This window comes from Ruditapes philippinarum, unplaced genomic scaffold, assembly GCF_026571515.1.
Source record: "Ruditapes philippinarum isolate M1 unplaced genomic scaffold, ASM2657151v2 ctg2753_1_1_1_1, whole genome shotgun sequence".
Lineage (NCBI taxonomy): Eukaryota > Metazoa > Mollusca > Bivalvia > Venerida > Veneridae > Ruditapes > Ruditapes philippinarum.
Window position 1 is genome coordinate 63,417 of NW_026852516.1, and position 21,220 is coordinate 84,636.

The 21,220-nt window shown below is 35.1% G+C and overlaps 1 protein-coding gene across 3 annotated transcripts; it reads right to left on the reverse strand.

The window, feature by feature from the left end:
• Positions 1–1,106: 1,106 nt before the first annotated feature.
• Positions 1,107–11,971, reverse strand: LOC132715452 (uncharacterized). 3 transcript variants are annotated; one of them, XM_060698465.1, is made up of 6 exons: positions 11,793–11,971; positions 8,343–8,430; positions 7,645–7,901; positions 6,683–7,283; positions 5,585–5,688; positions 1,107–1,999 (listed from the first exon to the last, which is right to left on the reverse strand). In XM_060698465.1, exons 2-6 carry the CDS (start codon positions 8,416–8,418, stop codon positions 1,709–1,711), a joined length of 1,329 nt encoding a protein of 442 aa, XP_060554448.1. In that variant the 5' UTR covers positions 8,419–8,430; positions 11,793–11,971; the 3' UTR covers positions 1,107–1,708. The 3 variants fall into 3 exon arrangements, with proteins under 3 accessions (XP_060554448.1, XP_060554442.1, XP_060554456.1); XM_060698459.1 differs by lacking the exon at positions 11,793–11,971 and adding an exon at positions 10,081–10,202; XM_060698473.1 differs by lacking the exon at positions 11,793–11,971 and adding an exon at positions 10,128–10,161.
• Positions 11,972–21,220: the final 9,249 nt, after the last annotated feature.

A 21,220-nucleotide genomic window follows, 5' to 3' on the forward strand; every position in this document is an offset into this window, starting at 1 on the left:
ATGTACTCCTTTTGTTCATAAACTGAAAACATTTAAATTGCTAAATTTAAAGCTTAATAATATCTGACATATGTTGCGGTCCAGATCGGAATATCAGTGTGACACAAACATATGTCAGATATTTTTTCTTGCATATTCAACCAAATTCAATCATATTTTAGACTCTTTACCTTAATAAAACAATTTTCCATGGAAATGTATGTCATTAATTTACACCCATAACTATTTTCTCACAACTGTAAAATTACGTCATCCTAAGCATGCCATTTTATAGCATGTGACTCGTCTGGCACCCCCCATGCAAGATGAAATTTCCAGCATGAGTAAAACCAAGGGAAACACCAGTCTGATATGCAAGAAGAACCCATAGACATCAACTTTGAAAATTCAATAGCATCAGAAAACATGACTTAATTCTGGTTAAATATGTATATTAATATATTGTCTCCCAAGAACAGTAAGGAGTATGTCCTTCTAAATTTAATAGGAGTTAACCAGTTATCATACCAAGATGACGATATCTTTAAAATCTTAGCTGTTACAGTAGGAAACAAAATCTCCGAGTACCGTTTCACAACAACAATAGTTAAACAGTATAACATCCATATTAAAAACAAAGTGAGATTTAAACAAGAGCTGTTCGAAGAGCAGCACCCGTCACTTTTCTCAATACTTAAAAGTATGATGAACATGATGAAAGCAAAGTAGAAAAGGAGGCATTATTCTGATAAACTGCTTTACAAAAAAAAGTTGCTGTGATATTCAACAAGTATTTCAGTTTGAAGTGATGTCTGTGATGTTTTTGCTTGTTTTTTTGAAAGGGTTATCTGTCCTTTAGAAATGCATTCCAATTTTTACAGAGAAAATGTATTCTACATTTAGAGTGAATGTCTGATAGTTTTCTTTTTAAATAATTCGGTTAATCAGGGCATAAAATGTAAGTCAAAAAAGGGGCACAAGTCTGCAAAATATAACTTTAGGATTATCTGCCCTTTTGATATTGCATAACATGATGATAGTGAACAAGTAAACCAATTTTAATGTAAAAAAGCTATGGTAGCTGCTGAAAAAAAATTGACTTCACCTATTACCTACTTAAGGTGACCTTGACCTCTGACCTTTTGACTTCAAAATCAGTATTTGGACATTATCCCTTAATTTTAAGAGCCCTTAACTAAAATAAGGCACTTATTTTTTGCAACAATCACACTGGACATTGATTTCATCAACAATATTTGTTATTGTTGCTAATTTGCATGAGTGAAAAGTGAATAAATAATTGATCAGACAATGGTTTCAACACATATACATAAATACACAATCTTATATAAATTGAATTTTAACAAAATGTTATAAAATTATCTGAATATTTTGCTCCCATTCAAGGATGTAACTTTGATTATGATATTTTATGATAAAGGCCATCATCGGTTAACCACGGTTTAAATATATTCTGTATATACTACATACGATAACGTAATATGTACGGAAAGTGTATTGTAGGTAACCGAAGATGGATAAAGGCAGACCTACTGTCATGCCAGGAAAAACTGAGACAACCCATCTTTTAGCACTTGTATATAACTCGACTAGATCCTACATTGTCCTCTGCTAAACTTCAGAACAATGCTATCATCATTCCCATAATTATAAATGGACTTTTCTTAATTCACAGCAGGGAAAGCTCATTACAAAAACATTGGTGGGGTTAAAGCTTTGACTGGAGTCTAACTTTTGGAGAATCTTTACTCATTTGGATGGCTTGACTGACAGCTTTACAGATCTTGTTTAAGGCATGGAATGGTACTTTCTTGTGTACTGGTAGGTATATCACATGATCAATAAGGTATCGAGCCTCCGTGGGGTACCGAGGATCCAGTTGAGTTTCCGGATTTTTACCGGACTCTTGTTCCGGTTCAATGATGTTCAGCTGTGTAGCACCACGGTACGCATCTACTCCAAAGGCGTTCAAGTAGCTGAGAATGGTATCTGGGTTTTCCTGAAATTTCCAATAAAAACCTTAACATTATTTTCAAACTTCTTGTTAGTACTGAAAAAGATGAGCAGTCTTTTTTATTTAGTAAAAATGAACATGGTAAATCATGATCAAAGTGAGTAATTGCTAGTAAATAAAACAAGAAAGTCTAAAAGACAACTATAACCCCGACTGCAGTGTATTTTTATGCAACATTTGACTAACCTTGACCATGCAGGTAAAACCTGGCCATTGCACTTTGCACACTGAAAGCTCATAGTGGTGAATTTGCCTAAATTCAAACAAGGGTGCCATAGTCACAAAATACGCCCGTTTACGAAAAAGCTTTAGATGGAGATGGGGGCATTATGGATAAGTGTTATCTAGCAAGCAAGTTTTTATTCTTGGCACTGTGTTGTTAAATGAACCTTAAAACAAATCAATAGGGAAGATATGCACAGAATGTGTGACCTTGACCTTGGTCGCAGGGACCTGAATTTTATGCACGGCACTCAGCCTCACAATGATGAACATTTGTGCCAAATTATATTGAAATCCCTCTATGCATGTAGAAGTTTTGCTCCAGACAAGTGTTTTTCTATGAGCTCTAACTGTGACCTTCACCTTTGACCTAGAGACTTGGTTTATGTGCAGGGCACTACGTCTCATGGTGGTGAACAATTCTATAAAAGTAACATTAAAATTCCTCCATGCATGTAGAAAATATGCTCCGGACAACATCTGGATATTTAATCATCTCCAGTGACCTTGCAAATATTAACCTAAATTAAATGTGTAACACCTGTAGTCATGATAGTTACCATTTGTGCTACAATCCATCAATAAATGATGACTAAATGGTCCCTATAACCATCTTCAAATTTTTATCTGAACTTTGACCTCTATGTGTAACCTTGACTTTGGTCGCAGGGATCTGAATTTTGCATGCGACACTCAGCCTCACAATGGTGAACATTTGTGCCAAGTTATATTGAAAACCCCCTTTGAATGTAGAAGTTTTGCTCCGGACAAGCGTTTTTCAATGAGCTCTAAGTGTGACCTTGACCTTTGACCTGGATCATGCATGGAGCAATACATATCATGGTGGTGAACATTTCCATAAAGTATTATAAAAATTCTTCCATACATGTAGGAGATATGCTCCAGACAAAATCTGGATTTTTCACCATCTTTAGTGACCTTGACCTTGCATATATTGACCTAAAGTACATGTGTCACAGCCGTAGTCATTATAATGACCATTTGTGTTACAATCCCTCAATAAATGATGATTAAATCGTCCCTATACACATCTTCATATTTTTATCTTTTTTTAAACGGGCGTATAAAAAGTACATGTAATTTAATAACTAAAAAATTCTGATTTAAGATTTTATTCTAGGGAAATACATTTCATTACAATTCTTAATCTTTGAATGAGCTGAACTGATATTTACTTGAAAATTAAAATATAATTAAATTTCTATGAGAAAGTATTTACATTTGATAAGGTAATTACTGTATGATCTTTGATAAATGATAAATGTTACATTCTTTAGAACATACTCAAGTCCAAGAAAGAGGAATATTTCATGCCCTTTGATTAAATTCTATTTTTAGAATTGAAAGTGAAAATAGATCAAGGGGAGTAATTGTGTAAGTCATTTATGAACAAAGTACAGTGGAACCTGTCTAATCCGAACTCGTCCGGACCAGAAGAAAAGTTCGGATTCGAAAGGTTTCCGGATTAGAAAGGTTTCCGAATTAGAAGGTTCTTTTACATGTTTTTTCATGTTACATGTATTTGCCAAATAGTTTAGGGAAAGAAAACGGGAATGCATTTGAAATTGCAATTTAGATATTTTATTTTTGCAGTCTCTTATCGTTCATTCCAATACATGTGAATACAAAAATAAAGAAATGAAAATAAATAAATAAGCAAAAAAATATTATGTCCTCAAGGAATAACGATGTAAAACAGGAGGCGGAGACATAATTTAATATTCGTACCAGCGTTTGTCAATTGTTGTTTACTCTTATCCGATTCAACGACTATCCAAATTCACTGACAGTTTCTATTAATTATCATTGCTTAAACACGTATCATTGAATCCTTTACAAAGGATTAAAAGATATTTTTATTGCATTATATCAAAATATTTATTGAAGGTGACGAAAAACAATCAATTAAGCAATTATAGAAGATATGAAGGCAAGCTAAGTGTAATTTTCACACCTTCGCAGATCATACGTTTCACCCATTAATCAAGTGAAATAACACATCAGTTTGGTGTATGTTTACACCTGCAAGATGTGCGATTATTTGTTATCTTGAACGAAGGTGTGACATTTGGCAAAATCTGTTCGGATCCGAGAGGTAAATTTTAGAGTAAAATAAGAACAAAAATTGAAAAAATCGTCCGGAATTCGGAGTAGACAGGTTCCGGATCCGAAAGGTTTTTTACTATTGAAAATAGAACAAATAAAATCGGGACCGGACACTTCGTTCGGATAAGAAAGGATTCCGGATTAGAAGGGTTCGGATTAGCAAGGCTCCACTGTAATAACTTTGTTGTCTCCCTTTGATTAAATTCTATTTACAAAATCTGGATATTTCATCATCTTTAGTGACCTTGACCTTGTATATATTGACCTAAATTATATGTATCACAGCCATAGTCTTGATAATGACCATTTGTGTTACAATCCCTCAATAAATGATGACTAAATGGTCCATATACACATCTTCATATTTTTATCTGAACTTTGACCTCTATGTGTGACCTTGACCTTGGCCGCAAGGACCTGAATCTTGCACGCGACACTCCGCCTCACAATGGTGAACATTTGTGCCAAGTAATATTGAAATCCCTCTATACATGTGGAAGTTTTGCTCCGGACAAGCATTTTTCAATGAGCTCTAAGTGTGACCTTGACCTTTGACCTAGAGACCTGGTTCATGTGCGCGACACTGCTCTTCATAGTGGTGAACATTTATATGAAGTTTCATTAAAATCCCTCCATACATGTAGGAGATATGCTCCGGACAAAATTTGACGCCGCCCGCCCGACCGCCCGCCCGCCAGGGGCGTTCCCATAATACGTCCCGTTTTTCAAACGGGCGTATAAAAACACAAAATCTTTGTATTCAGCAAATGGAACCTTTTCTGTTTATGTTTTAGCGCAGGAGAGATAGTTAGGCTGAAACTGCTAGCTGTAAACTTGTAGGCAAATAAAGTAAGATGTCTATACAAATACACATCTGTGAGTGAAGGAAATATGTTGCTGGGAACCTAAGGTCATCTTTCATCAATAAAGCTCATAACTCATAATATAACCTCAACATTACAAAAGCTTTAAACGTGCAATAGCTAATACTGAATGTCACTGGGCATCATGTAAAGAAAAATCAATAAGGAAAAGTGTGTCTAGGCTTTAGATTCCTTGACTAAAGACCCGATTGGAACCTTGGTTGACATTATGCCCCTGTAACATAAATTCTGTATCACTGCTTTAGCCACCCTGAGCTGTTAAGTAACCTTAAGTTATTATAACAGTGACGATGTAAATTCAACATCAAACCAAAACAAAATGAGAAACTGTACTTACTACAAGTATAGGAAACAGCCAGTAATTATTGACCTTGGCCTTCATACCTACCAGCTGTACATCCTCCGGTAATCTCATCCGAACATATTCTCCTTTTACAGTACCTGAAATATATTTCTATTTATTATACCACAATATTTCTTTCAATGTAAATCTCCCATAGGCCTATTATTTGTTCTGATCGAATATCACCCTCTTAGGATATATTCCCCTGGAAATATTTCTTATACCTCCCTGGGGCACATAACTCTTGCAAAACTCCATATTCAGCAAACTTTTTATGCAGAAATGTATCAAATCATTCTTGAGCTGCGCCTCTGGGTAATATACCAGTTCTCGGGTTGACAATATCCTCCCGGCAGCCACGAGTTATTTACATATTATTATATATAATGTAAACTTGTGTATATTCTGTTATTCTATTGTATGAGGACCAATCACCATGTCATTCTTCCATTTCATACATACATTACGGAAGTTTTTACTCAGGTGCCTGTTCACATGAAATCATGCACCGGGGAACATCGTTCAACATAACGTCGGAATAACACTGGAAATGTCATTTTGGGACTTTCAGGTATGAACAGAACCCGAGTAGATCCACCTTAAGCTAGCAGAATAGCTTTTTATGAAGGAATCTGAAGTCCCTGGTGGGATTCAAACTCACAGAAGTGCGGGGCATAAGATCTGAAGTCAACAACCCTAACCACTCGGCCATAGACCTTCAATTGATTGAAAAGAACATGTAAAATGTGATCTTCACACTATATCAGAAAGAAATTCATGAATTATTATATTATGAATAGTCATGAATTATCTAGAAATTTAAAGATATTTCTTCCAGTAAAACAAAAAACCAAATTCTCTGATATAAAATGTATGATGGTTTACAGTGCTATTAAAATAAGAATACCCTATTTAGTTTCTTTAAATAAATCATTTTTTGACAATTCAATACAGTGAACTCCGCTTAAAAGGATATTTTCAGGACTGACCGCATCGTTATAAGCAGTATATTATTAGAAGCAATATCATTATAAGTGGAGTTTACTGTACATTTAACATAAAAATTTAATAGTGAGAAAATATCATACAAACCTATATTATAATCAGCTTCACGGAAATCTCTGAACCTTTTTCTCACCATCATAAGTAGCTGAGTACTCGGCTGAAGTTTAATCTTCTTCAACATTTGATCAGGAAAACCCCGGAGCATCTTGACGAACACCTGCTTATGATCCAAATTACAACATCTGCATAGGTACATTATTGTCTGACTAACGCAAGGACATGCTAGAGCCAGAAACACCGTTAAACATTTACACGTCTTTTTAAAATACTCCCATCTAGACTGAACATCTCTAGTCTCGTACAACTTTGCCATTTTTGAGAACACGGAATCATTTTTAACTTTCGCTATTGCACCTCCGAATGCCGTGAGATATTTTATGACGCCAAAACTAAATAATGCAATGTCTGATCTAGGATCGCCTAGACGCTCGAACCCACAGAATGCCTCGGCACAGTCTTCTATCACAACTAGACCATATTGCTGAGCGGCTGCGATTACGGGGTCCATATCACACCATTTCCCGAACACGTGAGCGACTAGGATAGCAACAGATTTATCAGTGACTAGACTTGGCAAGAGTTCCACTTTCGGTCCCGTAGTTTCAATGTTGATATCTAATGGTACAACCTGCAATGAAAAATTTAACAAAGTCTGTATGGTTAAAAAAAACCACAAAAAACGTTAAGACCGCTGTTTACATAAAGGTAAGCTAATGTCAAGCTATACTTCTATTAAAGATTATCAGAGTTGATGTTCATGGCAAATGCACATAAATGTTGTTTTTTGAAACATGTCTACCGACCAAACTTGTTAAAGCAGAGCCATCCATGAATTTTAAAGTAAACTTAGCTAATTTTTATCCAGGAGGCGCTGTCAGTCAGGTGTCAAAGCATTCTTACATAACATTGTTTAGCAAATTGTACCAGGCAGTAACTTCTGTAATTACTAGTGATTTAACCCACAGGGGTTAACCCCCAACATGACATACCTTAAGATTGTGATGTTTTACCACTGTCACCATGTCAGGTATATTTATAGCTGACATAATGACCTCTGACCCTGGTGGAAAATTCATGACCTTAAGATATAGGTCAAGACCACTTCTCACAGAAAGACATGGCAAAACACTGTTTCTATTGTTTTCATTGACCCATAGTGAATTGATATCGTCAATGACCTTGGTCCGATTTGTCCCACATCTTACACAGCTGGATGTTGCTTCAACATAGTCTCGCCAGTCAGCATCTAAAAATAGAATCATATCTAGTTTAAAACAAAATTGATGAGTAAAACAATAGTTTTTTCACATACATTCAACAAATAATCCAAAACCAGCTTACTTTTACAATCCAACTTTGAAAGCTCTTTGTTCATTTTCAAAAAAATTCCATTCCATAAACCATAAGTAATCATTTTACCTTTAGGTTGATCACTGATTAAAATAATTGCATATTAAAGAATTGCCTAGGAGCAATACCAACACGAAAAAAAATGTTCATATTTTGAATTACGTGGTGGCAGTATATTATGTTTCTGTAATTAAATGACCTTGGCTGTGAATAGTAAGGTCACCCCCTTTTTCTGCTTTTCTAAGACCCGAGGCCTCTCTATCAAAACATGGAATTTTTTCTCAAAGAAAAGGAGTAGATACTTTATTATCAGTCAAAATACACATCTTTAGCTTACCAATAAATAGGCAAGTATACGGCACAATAGAATCCATCTTGACAGTGTGGGAATTGTTCTCATTTTCTCCAAACATCTGCCTTAATCACTGAAATGTGAACAAATAATGAGAAATAAGGAAATTAGGTTAAGTTTTTTTACATAATATATAACATATAGTTTGATATCCAGATCGGCTCTAACTGTTCAGTCTAGCCCAAATTTAAACATCTTTACGGAGAGGCTTGACCCTATCTATAAATTCTAATTTGCACACTACTTATACAATTATCTTTTTAAATTTGCATACTGGCATGCGAGCAGTTCCCGTACAAAAATCGTAGTTACTTAAACATTATTTTTTATTACGCTCACTCACCAAAATTTTAATGTTACACATCACTATTCAGCTCGTCACACAAATCATGGAAATTCCATCATGTTCTAAACATAGAATAACCCTTAGTTATGAGGCCTCATATGGGGTACCGAAATTATCCATTATTTTGTATGAAGAGAAGTAGTTCCCGTACATAAAATTTAACCCATTATAATTATACAATTTTGTTATATCGGACCTATTTTTCAATTATAATTGTTGAACAGACCATTTTCTAAGAGATAAATAGATGTAATTCAGGAAATAGAGCGTAGACTAAACGCTGGTATCAATTACCCGGTACCGTTACCCCAACGCATTCTCATGCAATGGCATGCTTGTATGCATGATATTTTACGCATCAAAGCCATAAAATTATTTAATATAGTAATATTGATCAAAATTCTGATAATTAAACAAGTTTTCACCACATTGCCTACTTATCTGTAAACAGGTGGTATTAGTGGAAAACCCTTTAACAGGCCTCACGTGTAAGTATTTTAGCGCATGCGCGCAAGGACGGAATCCCCCAGAGAAAACAAGGTGACGTTTTGACAACGCACAGGTGAAAGTGATTTAAAATGAGACTTTTATACGTACTGCCGAACTGACACTTAGATTTTGTCTCTTTTATGCATCTGCTTGATTTGAAATGAATTTTTGAAGATTGCAAGTAAAAATCAAGCGTTTAAATGAAAAATACGGGTACTGCTTCTGTACGGGAACTGCTCGCATGCCAGTATAATTAATGCCTTTTATCAACTGTTCCCTGACAACATTACATGCCTGCTAGTCATAATCACAGTATATAAACAATTTAACCTCCAGTTATCGCAAGTCAGGTACAAGTTAAAATATATAGACTCCCAAGTAGGGTACAGAGATTGGAAATAAAATGAGCTTTTACTCGCAAGACAGGGTACAGTGATTTTGTTCATAATTATACTCGATTGCTAAACAGCATCATGTAGATGTAGCTACTGACCAATGTCATGTCAACCATGTTTTGATGAAAGGAACACAATTTTGTGACATTCACACTCACAGGAGTATGGCTTATTTAATGTTCATGAAATATATGTTTGACAGTCAGTTTATCCAAAGTCAGAAAATAATTCTATTACACTGGTTAGACTTTTAGACATTAATTCTTGTATATTAGCTTACTGTATAGTGTTATGGGAATGAACTTGAAATTAATCTCTGACTTTGGATAGAAAAAATTCGGCTATCACACACATATTTTGTGAACATTCAACAGTGTTCAGATTAGTCGTACATCCCTCACAGTCACAGATGCAGTGAAGCAAATCCAGGAAGTGGAAAAATAATCAGAATTTCTCAACAAATAACACTATTTTTCGCTAAATTAAATCAAACCTTTTAAAACTGAAATGAGCATTCTCCCATGTTTGTTCAAATTTTACCATGATATTATTAACATCCTGGTTGTCGGAATGTGTAAAGTTACAAAAGGTAAGTTGACCGAAGTTAAATAAAAGGGGAACAACTTTTGTCACACTCTTAATGTATTCAGATCCACTTAATAGTGTTACTTTTGTTAAAATCGAAAAAAAAACGGAACCCCTAAAGAACGCCCAAAACGGCAAAATTAAAAATATTGCAGGCACGGCTTGATTGAGCCTGTTCATGCACGGTACTCTAAAGTTCAAGTTACCGTCCACGGCCCATTGCACCGGCTTAAGAAACATTCGCAGATGTTTTCATACGACGGTTATCATGGAACATTCAACCTTAATACAAAATTGCTATGATTCAGCATTCGTCTAGAGCTTATATACAATCTGTGGAAGATGCATGTAAATTAAAATAACATACATTTAAGTTATTCCATGCCATAAATTTTTTGTAAGAATTCATAAATTTATGCACACCATCAAAGACGGGCCTACATTGTTCCCAAGAACTGGCAAATCAAGTAATTAAATTAATAGTTGGGTTATCAATTATTAAATCATCCACACTAAATGTTTGATTATTTGACTGATAATTTTCCTTATCATAAAATCTATTCGGTGGGAAGAATATTAGATCTAGACGAAAGATTATAATCTGTAGCCCTAAAGTAAGCCTGTTCAAATCACAGTGAGAGTTCGGGCAACGTCTTAAATACCCGAGGCTCAGATTGATGTGACATCTTGTTTCAATCAGATAATCTCTTTGCGAATCATAATGTAGATCTAACATTATTGAAATTATACAAATACGAGGGTGAATAAACATGTAATGCAATATGGTGACGGTCAATTAATTTAACAAAAGAGCAAATATTTGTTAATTAATATATTCTACAGAAATACAACTTAAGCTTCAGACTCACAGTCCTCCTTTGCTGGGACATAAGATAACGGGACAAGCAACTCGCGCTTTCTTATCAGTGCCAATGTTGGTGTCCAATATTGTTATCTTATGTCCCAGTCCTATGGTATACTTTTCAATAACTGAAAAATTACAAACCCAAGTTCGTTTCTTCTCTTGTCTTGAATGGATTACATGCAAGATGTTGTCTTAAATATTACAAATATCCTTAAAAACATTTATATATAGAAGATTTTCCTAGTTTTGCTCGAGCCCGTATAAATTTAAGTATTTGGCAGCTATATTTTACAAGAAGTTATGCGTGTAAGGTAGTTTTAATGTGAATAAAATTCTTAATCGGTTGGCTACATACATGATTCGAAAAGCCTAGCATAGTTTACACAAACACAAGAATCACGTGCTAAATTAAAAATATATTGCATTACATATTGACCCACCATCGTACGGTATGTCCCTGGTTTCTGTTAAGTACTATAACTTTATATGGAACTACACTAAAAAGTGACGAGTGGCACGACAGATTTTGAGTGCATAGTTTACTCCATTTGCAAACACTGGAAAATGCAAAGAAATGAATAAAATTCTTTGTGCATTACTGTGGGCTTATGTACCCTCAATAAGATTGACATACAATCCCTCCCTTTCAATGACGTAGAAATAAAAAGCAATCTAGAAAATGTAGGTACTGACACTTTTATAAAAATAAAAATTAAAAAAAAAATGAAATTAAGTAATCATAAACATCTACATACGTGTAAATTCCTACTACCTCGTGTAAAAGTATGTATGTATACAGCGCTATACGTACATTGACACTTGTTTTTCACGTTTTAACAAATAGTTACAATTATCGGAAACCATAATTTAACACAATTACTGACACATCATTCACTTCAATGTTTCATGTTAAACTGTACGTACATGGAAAATTTATATACACTCGTATCCGTATTTATCTTTATCTAATAATGTACATCTAATAAATTAATGTAGACCTATATAAAGTACATAAGTACATCGAATAATCAGCTATCTAAACAAATAATTCAACCTAAAATCAATAAGATGAATGAATTGACAATATCCTATACAAGAAATACCAAAAGCCTGTCCTAAGTCGGTTTAAATATTAAACAATAGCCGTTATATCCTATTTCACATTGTGTAAGGATATGATGTTTTTTGAACAAGTATGTTTTAAATCGAATTAAAACAATTAGGTGACGTGTTAAGTTCGTTTAGCTAGTTTTGAATTATATGTACGTTTCTCTTTCTAAAATTTACATTCCCTTTACAATCTGGCGGATTTCACTATATACAATGACACATTTATAGACTGACAGACAGACAGATAGACAGAAAACGTTAATGTATTACAAATACAACATGAGGATATATGCAAATAACACAAATTAAGCAATATAGGCTAGTATAAAAAGGGTGCACACTTTGGACAAACAGTGCGTTTCTTCTTAAGCTTTTTGACCCTTTTTCTAAGTTTATAATTCCTTCTTTGAAGATCAACAACTTTTTTCATGATTTCCTTGTTTGCGTCAAGAAATTTTGTATTCACATTTCGATGTCTGTTATTAATGGGAACTTGAAAATTAATTCTTTATTAGCAGGGTCATTCCCCAACTAATTTGAACAGTTGAATGTCTACGTTTGACAGGGAAGTAGTTATATTTCAACAATTTACTGCATGATAACTGATTTCATGGCAATTCTTTCGTTCTGAAGAGACATTTGTATCTTTTACCAGCTTTTTGCGAGTTTCCTTGTACTAACACACAGTATTTTTCACGCGCTGTGACTTTTTTTATTCCTTTAATCTGTATCTGCTTCTCTCTGTACTTATATTGCCGCTCAGCATTTATCAAACAAACCGTTATCTAAAATAAAACAGAATATTTAGTAGGTGTGAATGACGTTATGTACACCTGGGACAAAAATAATATAATATAGTATAGTTTTGTTCCCAGGTTACACGTTTAGTGAATTACATTACAATAATTTTCATAGCAATAACTTATCTGAGATGCAAAAATAACAAAAATAAACACAAAAAGTTTTCTTACAGAAATCTGTGGTTCACTGAAAGAAAGCACGTGACTTTACTTGATAAGACCCATACATTTCAAAACAAGCTACATATATATGTATTTCTCATCGAGACAAAAATATTGATACAAACTTGTATGGATTTAAGTCATTGGGATATAATATATAATATTTATTATTGTTTTAAAGATTCGTCATCCTAAGCATTTTAAGCTACAGTCTCACTTACATCCCGGCAGAGCCCCGCAGAGCCCCGGTAGACGTCCGGGGTGATCCGGGAACGACCGGGGTACGACCGGGAACAACCGGAGTACATCCGTAACTCTGCGGCAACTTCCGGGATGATCCGGGAACATCCGGCATTCGACCCCGGATGGAATTAAATATTTAATATCACCGGGGTGGTCGGGATGATCCGGGAAGATATAGCTTTGCCGGCTCCATCCTTAGCTCCGCCGGGAACGACCGGGGTTATACCGGGGAAGCACCGTAGCTCTGCCGGCACAAACCGGGGATGATCCGGGGTATGATATAGCCGGTAGAGCTACGGTAGAGCCCCGGTATATGCCGACAGAGCCCCGGTAACTACAGGCAGAGCCCCGGAGGATAAAGGTAGAGCTACGGTTGATCCCGGTAGAGCCCCGGCAAAGCCCGGATCATTTCAAAAGAATAACGACAATTTGCGATGATTGCACTTGTTTGTATTTAAACCCTTCCCATTTCCTTTCTATCCAGTATGGCATAAGGATTTTTCAGAAAATCATCATGAATTACTTATTCTGGAACAATAGATATTATATTAAATAAACAATATGTATCAATGTTATCATTTTCGGGCGTTTTCAATCCACAGGGGTTCTACCGGGGCTCTGCCTGGATCGTCCTGGGCTCTGCCGGGGCTCTGACTGGATCGACCGGGGCTCTGCCTGGGTCAACCGGGGCTCTTCCGGCGTCATCCGGGAACGACCGGGGAAGCACCGGCATGAACCGTAGCTTCACCTGGGCTCCGGCCGGATGATCCGGAGCGCATCCTGGGTGGTTAGTTGGGAACTACCGTAGTGCTGCCGGGGTAAGTGTGACCGCAACAATAATTTCACCTGGATCGTCCCGGGATGGTAACTTACCGGGATGGTCCTGGGCTCTGCCGGAAGTAACTGAGACCGCAGCTTAACAGTGCTTCTTTTTCTAATTCTATTTTCCAAGCATGTGATGTTGAAGAAATTTGGCGGATACATTAAATTTACTATGATGTTTTTAAATATCCAACTGTTTTCTCTCTTCACGCCAATTTGTTGAGACTTTTTGTCATACACAGGAAGGGTATTGACTCTAGAACAAGGACGAATCTAGGGCACCCGACGTTACGACTAAAAGAAAAAACTCTATAATTGTAAAGTGGCCAAGAATGTTCTGATTGGGGATACAATTATAATTTTGTCCCTGAAGAAAAGTTTGGGTCAAGTACTATCTGAAGTCGTAAAATGGGCACTTTAAGATGAAACACCCTAACCTTTTATGGTTACATAAATTCATTTAAACCTATCAATATTTGAAAGTGTTATAGTGATTTTGTTGCATAATTAATATTGAGTGGTTTTTAAGTATGTTTTTGAATGATTTTAAGATTTTTAAAATGTTTAGTTATAAACAGTATGAACAAAATTAGAACAAAAGATGTGAAATCTAAAATGTTAGAAAGTTGTCCCAGACTGGTGGTTTCTTTTTAAACAAACTGTTAATCTGCCTTTGTATCAGACGAAGAAGTCCAAAGAGAATAAGCACAAGTGGTTGTTTCTAAGATAATTAAGTTACATATGTACTTTAGTTGGAAAAAAACCTCCATAGAATAATTATTGCGATCTGAAAACAATTCAATGGTATACTTTTATGCTATCTCAGGGAAAAACGTTGTTTTGTTCCTCAAGGAAAAAAACGCGCACGCGCCAAACGAAACATAATAAGCAGAATCAAACAATCAAAAAGATGAAGCATGCGAACTCGAACTCCAACAGCAGGTATCACATCCCGAAGGTTATTAAGATTGGTAGATGTATCTTTGTTTTTATAAATGTTTAATGCTTCATTTTAAAAGTTTTTATCTTTTAGACATTACATTATGTTTGATGTAAAAAGTGTTACGCAATCTCTTTCTGCGTGTCAATTTCCATATATTTTATAAAACACCCTGAAAATCCCAAACGTAACTTCATCATAGCAAAAAGTTATATATTGCTGATTGAATGATCTCATTGCTGATGCATGGCAAGATAAACAGAATTTAAATTTTGGTATATGAACATTTGCTCCCAGGACATGCCCCCCCCCCCACACACACACTAAACAGGAATTACTGAACTCTTGCCCTCCACACCCATCCAATTGAAATGTAAAGGAGGACATTTACTCCCACCCCCAGTTTTGGAAATTGCTAAACGTATATCAAATGTATTCTTAAGCATAAAAATTTAAATAATATTAAAAATTGCACTTACTGCATGTACTCCAAACAAATAAACATAAAAAATAATGCATTTATCGTTGCATTTTTATTGTAACATAATTTGAAGACTGCATTTGATATAAATATATTAACTTTCCAAATTGGGGGTGGGGGCTAGCGGCAAATGTCCACCTATACATCCCCACCTGGGGACACAATGTGCAATCATGCATTTTTGGACTAGGGTCCGATCTGGAGAGGTGGGGGTGGGGGTAATTGTCCAGGATTATAATTTTCTGTAAGAACCACTTTGGCATTTATCAATTACTAATGATTAGTGCTTTATATCTGTGACAGATAAAAAAAAATATCTTCTTGAATCATGCTCATGAAAAAGAATGTTAAAAATGATCAGATAAAACTTGCACTTCCTAAGTGTTATTTGGTCTATTATTGGTTTTCCTCATCAATGAAAGCTGATAGCCATTTTGAAGTTAAATTTAAAAGCTTAACATTAATTGACTGCATGATAATGAGCTCCATTCGACGTGTCAGTTTACCTGTTGAAACACTATAAAGAGACACGAAGACGAAATATATCATTAACTAATTAACACCATGCCGCTAAAAGAGATATCGTTAATTTTTGGCATATTTGCTTATTTCAGTTGTTCAAACATATTCGCTGTTCTGTGTAACACCAACTTTACTAAATATATTTTTCATGGAGAATATTCAGATTCAACGTGTCCCGGGGATTCCTCACTATTCATAGATTTCTTCGGAAGCAATAGCAAGTGTATGCTCATGTGTTCAAATACTCCATTGTGTTATGGTGTATTTATTGAGCCTGGGTTCTGCGTTGGTTGCAGTGAACGATTTATCACAAAAGATAACTATAGTTTTTCTGGAATTTTCAATTTGTATTTCAGGCGTCGAAGTAAGTGTCTCCGATTCTTTACTGTTTTAAAAGAATTATATGAATTACACAAGAAATTAGTGAGATAAAAGGTTTTGTCCGAAAATAAATATATGTATGTCAATTACATTTTGTTACTATTCACTTTTCTATTAATCATGGTGAACCCATGTTTGTTTCCTTGTCCCTTTAAGGCTCTATACCAACATTACTGTTACTACAAAACTGATACGTTTCTATGTTGCCAGTGATGGTGCCATATGTTCACCATTTTACAAATGTTTCTCTTAGTCAGGAAGGTATTTGTTATATGAAACATACTTTCAAACATGCCTTAACGCCCGTCAAGTTGATTAAAAGTATGTACTCTTTTGTTCAACTTTATTTATATAATACATACTCTATTTCAGCGTATATTAAAGTAGAAGAAAGAATGGATTGGGACGAATCGAAGGTATATTTCTATTAACTTACAGAGTAAAAAGTACTCACTCAAGATGTGCTTTTTATGTGATCATTCACTGTTCGTCACTTTTCTATATACGACATCTCCTCCTTAACCACTGGGTAAAACAAATTTCATAGGAATGTTCCTTGGGTGACACATTCGAATCTGTCAAACAAACATTCAGGGAATGTATTGGTTGCCAAACCAACCAACGAGAAAAACGTCTTTGCTAAGAAATTTGTAAAATGCAGTATTAAAAAGAGCTCGACTGAGGTAAAAAAAAACAACAACCTAAAAACATAAAATTCTTGCATAGATCAAGTAAAGCATTTAAAACAGAAATAGAGAAATCCCCAAAAGATAATAAAATAAGAAAAATACTAAGAACAGGAAGTATCTGAAATCTTGCACATAAGTTATTAGATCTTACAAATGAATATTTTTTTCTCTGTTTATAGCAGGGGCAAACAATTGTTTTTTAATACACTTGTTACTATATATAGTAACAAAATCGGCTATGATTTCAACTGATTATGAGTGTCACGTGACCTATTATGAGTTAGCGGCCCGGGGCCGAGAACTAGTTATCAGCCCGCAGAACATGTGCACGTGCACAAACTGAAACAATGACGTCATATTTTACGTCATCAAACAGTTAACTGTAAAAGTGTAAGTAGGTTGTCAGCACGAATCGCTTTATTTCTATTATGACAGCTTAAGCGTATTTAGTACAAACGCAATTTTGTTACTATTGAAATTTGAAGAAATAATACGACAAATTCATTCCGAAAAAAATGAAAATAAAACTTGCTTCTAGATTCTACTGCTTTGAACACACAAACAGTAGATTCTAAACGTCTCTGTACAGAACAGTAGAAGAGTAGACAAGAATTTCAACGAAAGAACTTCAAACTAGATCTAGATCTATTTGTTGTTCTTTTTTTGTTTTTTGTTTTTTAAAAAAATGCTACTATTAGATCTACCAAGTGTATTAAAGACATTAATACACGTCAGAGTAGGGCCGGAAGGTGATAATCGGCCCTGAATGAATAATGGCCCTCGGGCTAAAGCCCTCGGGTCCATTATTCATTTTGCGGGCCGATTATCACCTTCTGGCCCTCTCCTGCCGTGTATTAACCTCTTAATAATGATATAATAATGGATAATAATAATAATAATAATAATAATAATGGATTAAAAACAAGTAACATGCTTATTGCCTGAAGTGATTTGTCTTGAACTTGACATGATTTGTTACAAAATAGAAAAATGTAAAGACATTGGTAAATAAACTTTCATTCTAAAACCTAAATCACTATACATATATTATATTGCCAAAACCGCGAACGAAGCAAAAGATTATTCAGTCCTTTTAGAAATCCCGCTTTGGTCGTTTTTCTTTCGTGATATCGTTTTCTTTTGTTTTTTGCTTTTTTTAACATAAAATACGGAATAAATGAAATAAGTGTAAGTTTTGAAGAACATTTGGTTACCAAATAAATTTTTTTAACAAGATTATGATTATGTTGCGTTTATATAATTAATTACAATTCCTTTAAAATGGTGGTCTTTCTTACAGAGACATTGTGAAGACCTTGGCGGATATTTGGCAGATATAAAGTCGGAGGAAGAGGAGATGTATATAGTGGATCACTTTCGACCAAGTACGTAAACCTTATTGAAGTTTCTACTGTGCCTTTTATTTTTAATGTAATCTAAATGTTTGAAAATGACAAGTGATTACAGGCTCAAATAGCTAGTTTCTATTATTGAATTCCATGCTTTAACGTAGTTCATACTTTCTGCGAATTAAGGACTTTTAGTTTTTGAGCAAATATATATATACGGAATATACCGAAGGACTAAAATTCAGTGCTTCTTCGAAGGCGCGTGCTCGTAAACTTATAAAATGGATTGACAACACAGCTAGAACTTCCACATAACCTGACAATTTTGTCGGTAATCATCAAACAATCAGTAACTATATCAAATATATTTTTAATAAATGTGACCGATAAACGCTCTGTTTTGAACGATTATTATGGTACCGTCTCGTGAAACACAAAAATCACACTGTTCCTCAAAAACCCATGATATTATTATCATTTTCATTAATACAGCGTTACTACATGTATCTTATGTGATAAGAAGAACATTTTTAAGATTTAAGATAACATAATAGACTCTTCATAGCCGGTACTTATGGAATACCGTCAGGGCCATCGTGGTTATACATTAAAATACAGAGGCGACAATGCGATAATGCGACAGTGCGATGACAATAATACGACAGTGCGATGGCGACAATGCGACAGCGCGATGGCGACAATGCGATAACGCGATAGTACGATGACGACAGTGCGATAGTGTTATCGCACTGTCGCCAACGCATTGTCGCATTGTCGTTATCGCACTGTCGCACTATCGCATTGTCGCACTGTCGTCATCGCACTGTCGCCATCGCATTATCGCATTGTCACCATCGCACTTGTGCATTATCGTACTGTTTTCATCGCATTATCGCACTGTCGCCATCGCACTATCGCATTGTCGTTATCGCACTGTCGTATTATAGTCATCGCACTATAGTACTGTCGCATTGTCGCCCTCTGGATTATTTAGTATAACCACGATGGCCCTAATGGTATTCCGTAGGTACAAGCTGGCGTGTAAGATGTTGCACGGCTTCATTTGCTTCCAACTTTTCATTTATTTTCACAGTTATCAAGGGATCTCAGTCTCCTTACAAGAGCAGATGTTAATTGCTTTGTGGCAGCTTTAAATTGCTGCTCAATATTTCATACATTTAGTATTGTTATTTGTTTCCGATCAGTAGAAATCATTGATTCCAATACTTATTGTATTGAAAATTGAAATACTGTTTACAACGGTGCCAGGCGGCGTGGGAGATGCTTACAACGGTGCCAGGATGGAAAATGCTGCATATTTCATTTATCTCTTACGAACAGACTAGCTCAAAGTGGGCGTGCAGTTTTCATTCTTTAATTTGTTTTCATGTTCTCGAAGGTCACTTCTATTTTCGATTTTTAATGTTTATCCTTAATAAACACTGACTTGTTTTACAATTCGCTATATAGTGTAGTTTATTCGGATTCCAGGCGATTGGGAAGAAATATGGATCGGATCAACAGATTTAGAAAATGAGGACATCTTTCTATGGACGGATGGATCTAAAATGGCCGATTACTACACTAACTGGGCAGAACATGAGCCGAGTAAAGTACAGAATGACCATTGTGTTACCATATCAAATCGTGATATGAAAATTGGATGGCGCGATTCGTATTGTGGTTCATCCTTTGCCAGCCTATGCGAGTTTGATTGAGATTTTTTTTTAGTTGATTTGACGTCGCACCAACACTTGTTTGAAGTATCACATATATGTATATCACTGTATTTCTTGTTAACTAATTAAATATCAGTTTATTTTGTTATTTTGGCAGCAGTTGAATGGCCGTAATCTTTAAATTATTAATGGAAACATGTATAGCTTCCGATTTATACATAGTCGGATGCTGATAGGTTGTTTTACACTGAAATGTTTTATATATTTGGGGCCATTGGCCTTGTTTGAGAGCCTTGTGCAATCAAAGTTGCCTAACTTGCTTCAGAATGTGGTATTTCTTATATAAGAGTTGACACTATAATCCATGAACATTTAGGCATATCAAAAGTATCTGCCAAGTAGGGAACCAGAAACCTAAACATTCAAGATTGTCAGCAAAGGGTAGTCTAGCCAAGAGCTTCTAGAAGTGTGCAATGTCAGTACAGAAGAATTTCTCTCTCGTCTTGTAACAGGAAATAGAACTCCGCTTCACAATGGGACCTGTATATAGATATGTAAAAAGAGTTCATGTAATGGAAGCGCACTGGTTCACCCTATCTAAGAAATTCCGAGTCCAACCATCAAGCCTATAAGTTAATGATACGGTTTTTGGGACTCCAAAGGGATTCTGTTGATAGATTATTAAATCAAATGTTAAATACACTGTATGGTTTCACAAATATGTCACGAATTCAAATTTACCTTATTTATTTTCAAAATAGAATTACATGTACAATGTATTCAGTATAAGTACATACAACATATGAAGAGAAAAACAAATAAATACAATAAGTTAATGAATGATTTGCCTGGGGAGAAAAGTAGCACTTTAAGTTAGCGTTTGTCACCTTATTTATAAGTGCAAGTTACATAAGAGTCTTATACAATAGAATTAAGATAGTGTTTAAAATTTCAATTGATGTTTATGTGAATTGTAAATCTACCATTTATTACTTTATTAATCAA